The sequence below is a fragment of the Larimichthys crocea genome, chromosome XX, assembly GCF_000972845.2.
Source record: "Larimichthys crocea isolate SSNF chromosome XX, L_crocea_2.0, whole genome shotgun sequence".
NCBI classification, from domain to species: domain Eukaryota; kingdom Metazoa; phylum Chordata; class Actinopteri; family Sciaenidae; genus Larimichthys; species Larimichthys crocea.
The window spans coordinates 10,002,502-10,009,025 of NC_040030.1; the positions used below are offsets into that span (position 1 = coordinate 10,002,502).

The 6,524-nt window shown below is 40.5% G+C and overlaps 1 protein-coding gene across 2 annotated transcripts; it reads left to right on the forward strand.

Annotated features, from left to right (window-relative positions):
- The first annotated feature begins 266 nt into the window (after positions 1 to 266).
- On the forward strand, positions 267 to 4,747 carry LOC104932115 (zinc finger protein 260). 2 transcript variants are annotated; one of them, XM_027291872.1, is made up of 8 exons: positions 267 to 477; positions 1,635 to 1,837; positions 1,932 to 2,033; positions 2,146 to 2,244; positions 2,374 to 2,484; positions 2,569 to 2,686; positions 3,140 to 3,370; positions 3,505 to 4,747. In XM_027291872.1, the coding sequence occupies exons 1-8, from the start codon at positions 462 to 464 to the stop codon at positions 4,362 to 4,364; spliced, it is 1,740 nt and encodes a 579-aa protein (XP_027147673.1). In that variant the 5' UTR covers positions 267 to 461; the 3' UTR covers positions 4,365 to 4,747. The 2 variants fall into 2 exon arrangements, with proteins under 2 accessions (XP_027147673.1, XP_019119618.2); XM_019264073.2 differs by having other exon boundaries at positions 3,140 to 3,379; positions 3,505 to 4,745.
- Positions 4,748 to 6,524: the final 1,777 nt, after the last annotated feature.

Genomic DNA, 6,524 nt, shown 5'->3' on the forward strand with positions numbered 1-6,524 from the left:
TACCTGTGCTTCCATGACAACCACACGACTTCCGCCATGCGTCTCACGCTTTCAGAAGAAAACCGGACACTTTGAATGTCATTATTTTAACAACAGGGTCTCACTGTACTGTGATTGGTTAAGTACCCACTAAAAGAAAGAGCAAACTAACATTTGTTGAAGTGATTTGGAACAGGGCAGCAGGAGAATTTTGCCTAATTAAAAAATGTTGTAAGCGCTAGCACCTTTTATTTTGAAGGACGTGAACCGGATGTTTCAATGCTGGTGCTGGCGGGAGGCAAGTTAAGCTAGGCTACACTTCCCTCTGACAGTGTTTACATTGGCAATAATATGAAACATCATCTACAAATGCACGTGTAGTCTTCCAACAATAAAACTATCGACCACACTGGGCTGCCAACTTCCTATAGTTGCAATAAGTCGCAAATAAGCTCAGCTAACTATCCTGGGCGCTCCTAAAAATGGCCAGATATCGAGGTACGTTTGACTCTTTGTGCTTCTACTCATGCTGTGATGGAGGTAGTTGTATATCTATAGATATGTGAGGCTCAGCTGACCTGTTCACAAACAAACAGCGGCTCCTGTTGGTCGGCTAAAGGCTAAAGGTTACAGTCATCCTTTCACAAACCGCCTGTGCTTATCTTCTCTGTTGTTCATGGAAATAAAATGGGATTTTTTCAAAAGATGCTCCAACCAGCAGTCTGTCTGTCTTCAAAGTCATAATTACAAACTCTAATTATTAACTGCACTGGTGTCATATAGACAGACATCAGCTTTCTTCAGTCTCTCTGGGATGTTAAAACAGGTCTGTGATACCTAAAGTGCACAAACTTTGTGTAACATGAGTTTGTTTGTGCACAAACCTGCAGCACAATGCTGAACTGCAAAATCAGAAATACTTTATTTTACTTTATTTTTGTTACAGCAGCTCCCAAAAGGTGAGATAGTAAGTAATAGCAAAAAAAAAAAAACTCTAACACAAAACTTTAACCTTATACACCTATATGATATCCTATTTTAACACTATATAAACATGTATAAATAACAGTTAAATAAAACCAGTAACAGTAAAAAACAAAACAAAAAAAAAAACAGTAACAGTGAACAATGCATTATGTAAATCTAAAACCATATGAAGAATTTAGTCTTTGAGAGACTGTACAGAGAATACACTGATTGTTAAAGTGTGGCAGATTTCACTCCTGTATTGCACAAGCCAGTTCGGTAGCTACTGGACTGGACTTGACTTGGAGTGTCTGATATTTTGAGTTGTACAGACTGATGCTCACAGGTAGGAAAGACTTCTTGTGTGTCTCTCTGTGGAGCCAGCAGTCTCTGGCTGAAGGTGCTCCTGAGTCTGAATCAAATAATACATGAGATTATAATTGTTTGGTCAGAAAAGCTAATGAACACTGTTTATTGCTTACATGAGAGGACAAGCCAACAATTTATTTACAGGCTTTATTAATACTTGTGTTACATTTAGGTCGATGTGTCAGACAAACTCGAACATACAAACGTGTTGATGTCGCGTTGTATCTTTTCATGGAAAACATGACCCCCCAAACTTTTGTATGTTTGCATGTTGATGCAACTTTTTTTCTACTTTGTTTCTGCTTGCATCCTCTGTCAAGATCCTCACCTTCCTCTGTCATCCCTGCGCCTCCTGGTTCCTCCACTGAGGCTGATGTCAGCCTGCATGTGGCAGGTGGCCCTGGAGAGAAATGTATACCAGTATGACAAACTGGCTGAGTTCATCACGTTGGTGACTGAGATCGTCCCAGAGCTTCTGAACTACAAGCAGAGGACTCAGCTCATCCTGGGACTGAGGGCTCGGGTGAGTGTGTTGTGTGTTCATTTGGTATTTTGTTGTATGGGTGCGTATCTATCTTATATATGTATGTATAAATAGTGTTTGTTGTGTTTTTCAGAGCATTTTAGAGTTTTTAAAGCAGGAGGATCCCGACTGTAAAACCATTAAGGAACACTTGGATATCTTCCAAAAGAGTGCGACAACCTTTGAGGACGAAAAGGTAAGGACATATTGGAATTAACTGTGTTTTTATTATTGGTGATAAGGGCGGCGCTTGAACGGAAAATCTGATGATGAAGGTGTTAAAACAAACCTCCTCGGCTTAATGGCAGGATCAAGACGATGGAGAGGTGGACATATCTAAGGCGACATTCGTGGAGCTGGTTCAGATGTTGCTCGGTGACAAATATGAAAAGGATAAATTTCTCAAGGTGAATTCTCCCTCAGATATATTTTGGTTTGTGTCCATCTGTATTGAAGCTGTTCGGGTTTGTTGATGTATTTTTTTTTTCCTAATAAGGATGTAACACCCTGCATTTATGCTATTATTCCTGTGTAAGGATGTGTTTCCTGCACTGTACGGAGGCTGTTATGACACAATGCTGCAGATCCTGATGTGGGAGTTCTTATACAGACTGGAAGAGTTTCTCCCAGTACCAAGTTTCTCAAAGGTAAGCAGCACTGAGTTATGTCTAGTCACTTTATGACCAAACTTGTGTTTATAGTTTCTGTACTATCAATTCCCACTTTTCTAGGTGTCCTCCGTGTTTGACCTGTCTTCCACCGACTACCAGTTTGACGAGTTCATCTCTGATGAATCCGATCTGAGGAAAATCCTGCAGGATCAAAAGCAGCGAAAAAAGCTGATTCAAAGTAAAGACCTGTTTACATTTGGCATTAGCTGTTTTGTTTGTGTTGTGCATGAAGATGCGCATGCTCAGATGCTATGCCACTGATCAACAGGCGACTGTGATGCAGAAGTAAAATAGCAGAGGCAGGGAAGAACTGCTAATAAGTATACATGGGTGTAAACAATGCTGGATTTTGTAATTGTCAATGCAGTAATACATTTCTTAGAGCTCAGGGATGCACACAATGTGGTTTGGTTGGTAATGCTTAATGTAAACTTTTGTTTGTTTACAAGAAAATTCCACATGGCACCTTTTTAATGCTTTGGTTAATACCTATTTCTTATAATAAATGTTGGATATAGAGTTAAATCCTGCACAAAAATGACGAGATTTGATTCGTTAGTATCTATTAGTGGCAATAAACACCACTCTTGATATCAAATTCTGCCTCTAACATGAAGGTTTCCTGTTGCAGGTGAATTCTCCTTCATGTCAGACACCATCCTGTCCACTCTAGCATCTAAACAGACGTTAGTGGCATCAGAAGGTCACATTGTGAGTGTAAAAGATGAAAAAGGTGGAGACAGCAGTGATGAAGAGACCGATGACAGTTCCACTGAACCCAATCCATCAAACTCGCAGTTTCAGGAGAGCGGGCCATCACGACACACGTCATCTCTATACACTAAAGAAGCTGCTGTGGAAGGTAACAGCAGTGAGCATGTTAAATTTATGAGATAACTTACTGTATTGCCAGCTGCTAATTACCTTTTAAAAGTTTAAAAAACATGCTAAAAAGACCTAAACATTTTTTTTTCTGTGTTTTTTTTCCCCCTGTAGATCATGCCAGCAGCTTAGTCCCTCAAAGCACTTACACACAAGTCATACTTTTGGGTCAAATCTCAGAGCAGCCTGCTGTGGACAGCACCAGAGTCCAGGAGAGTCGTAGCGAAGGAGAGATGAAGCTAAACTTGCGTTCCATTGTGGATGAAACTGAAAAATACACGTGTCCTGTGTGTCACAAAAGTTTTTGGAAACCAATAATGTTAAGTCGTCACCTAAGAGCCAAACATCCGACGTTCAAGCAGCTGCACCGCTGTGACAAATGTGAGAAGACCTTCCAGACGAAGCGCCGTCTGGAGCAACACCTTCAAGCTCACACTGAAGTGAAGCCGTACGTTTGTTCCTACTGCGGCAAGGGGCTTCCGTGTCCAAAAGTGCTGAAAACTCATTTGCGAGTCCACACCGGGGAACGTCCGTATGCCTGTAAGTTTTGTGATAAGAAATTTGACCAGCCGTACTCGCTGACGCAGCACATCAGAGTGCACAATGGGGAGAAACCGTACCTGTGTAGTGAATGCGGAAAAGCCTTTTCCAACTCGAGCGCCTTTCTGGTCCATACACGATTGCACACGGGCGAAAGACCCTATCACTGCAAGGACTGCGGGGCAAAATACATTACACTGCAAAGGCTTAAAGTCCATCAGCGAATTCACACAGGCGAGCGTCCGTTTGGTTGCCCCCACTGTGGTAAGCACTTCCGTATACAGTCTGCTCTTATTACACACAATCGGATTCACACCGGAGAAAGACCTTATAAATGTGTCGTGTGCGAGAAAAGATTTTACTCCTCACACAACCTGAAAATACATATGCGAAGTCACAGGACGACGAGACAAGAGAAAGCCCCTACAGAGTGATCTTTTCAGCGTGGACCTGCTCTCTGAGACGTGGAACATTGAAGGTTTGAACAGTTTGCGATTATATTTGCATGTGTCGAGTTGTATAGTAACAGACGTTCAATCTTCAGATTGTGTACGGCGTCTCAACAAGTCCCATCATATTTAAGTTTACGAGGTCTGCACACTAAAACCTTTTGCCCCTTCCACTGTACACTGATAGCACACTGGGTTTGGATCCACTATAAATGCATACACAAGTAACCATTTCTGTTATTTTGTGCATAGGAATATTTTTTGTATATCTTGTGAAGTTTACTTCAAAGTTTGAACATTGCTGAATAAAGCAAGGAGAAATTCCACAGGTTATTGGAGTGTATTTTCTGTCTCTACTATATTCCACTCCCCCGTCATTGAACTCAACCCTCAATTACAACCTTTAATTTGGATATTATCTCATTACCCTTGATTTTAAAGGCTTAATCTATACCTACATTAGGTATAACTAATTCATCGACAAAGATCACACCAGTATGAATTTAAATCTAGACATGTTTATTGTACGTTGTGGATAAGGGAGAACTACGATCATGATAGGACGGATGAGGGAAGGGTAGGTAGATGGAGGAGTAAGGAGAAATCGGGGTCATTAATGGATGGATGTTCCTGAACCAGAAACAAACCAGAATTTTATTCATCATGGTCTGTTCAGTCATTAAAGGGAAAGTCTACAGGAGTCCAAGATGTCTTGGCTTGATCACGGAGAATGGACGATTTACCAATACGCGTCATGACATGATACTACCTCAATTCTGAAGAAGCTGTCCTCTCTGGCTCGTCTATATGCCCTCTTGACAGTACCACAACTACTCTGTGTCTCTAAATATTCAATAGTCTACAAACAAGAACATATGTCTACACTTAGTCGTCCGACTCTATCTGACTCTGTAGATGCTTCTACGTTATGTACCTATCTTTCGTGTCTAGGGAGTGATTAATCTAAATCTAAAATTCAACACTAACCCTACAGTGACCTCAGGACATATGCTTGACCCTGGATAACCTCCATATGTTCCCTCATACTGAGTTATTCTGTGATCCTTACTAGAGAGATTTAACATCCTCACGTTACTAATAGAAAAAAAATAGTTTCTGATGTCTTATATACTTAGATACTAATATTTCCTCTTCATTAAGACAATTCTCCATGTCAGACACTGTCCTGTTTACACTCACATGTATCAGAGTGATATATATATAGACATGTGATGGATGGGAACAAATACATCAGGGAGGAATCAGTGTGAAAAAAAAGAACAGACCATGCCAAAGCGAGGAAACAACTGTACTGCAGAGGACAACTGTGAAGATGATGGAGAGACTGATGACAGCTCCGATACAATTGCACCATCGCTTTTTCGGCTGCAGGACAGTGTGCTGTCACTGCTCATTTCAAGTGATGGTGGTGAGCATCTCTACTATTCTGGAGAACACAACAAAATAATCACAAGTTACACAAACAGTGGTCAGAAAGACCTTAGAGGAGAATTTAAGCAGACTTATACTGAGTTGTTTTTAAATACAGGACTGTATCTTTTCATTTCCTTTCTCAAACTGAAGAAGAAAGAAGAGATCGAAATTCAAAATATGCACCGGAAAAAAAAATCATTCTTCAGTCAAGACACTCTTCCAGACAGATGCATCATAGTCACTGTGTTTGTCTTGTGCTGGGAAAAACGGTTTGGATGAAGGTTCTATGTGAAAAAACACAATGTTTTACCTGTTTTAATGGCTTTGAGTAGTTAGTAATATCAATCTATCTGTTCTGAACTCTGAGGATACTGTTATTAAAGCTAAAGCTCTAAATACTCTAATGCTGCCCATGTAGATGGGAAAAATTCATGTTCACATAATCACATAATGCAAGGAGTTTGTGCATCTGTGTGTGTGTCATGTGAGGTTAAAGTGATCCATTAAAGTTGGAGTTGTATTTCTTTGAACGACTGACTCTGACTGAAGCAAAGCAACCATGTTTGTTTGGTGCTAAGTTAAATATAATGAAACCTTTGGGAGAAAAACAAGTTTCGCAGTTCTGACTTGTGTGTTGATGTGAACTGCGCAGGTCGTAACTCAGATTTCAACATGAGCTCCTCACTTACCCTGAGGGAAATCAGAAAAGTA

Excerpts from the sequence above, each read along its gene's own strand:
- LOC104932115 (XM_019264073.2), top strand. Across the intron at positions 1,838-1,931 it reads TCCTGGGACTGAGGGCTCGG|AGCATTTTAGAGTTTTTAAA; the intron begins GTGAGTGTGTTG and ends TGTGTTTTTCAG. Across the intron at positions 2,245-2,373 it reads AAAAGGATAAATTTCTCAAG|GATGTGTTTCCTGCACTGTA; the intron begins GTGAATTCTCCC and ends TTCCTGTGTAAG.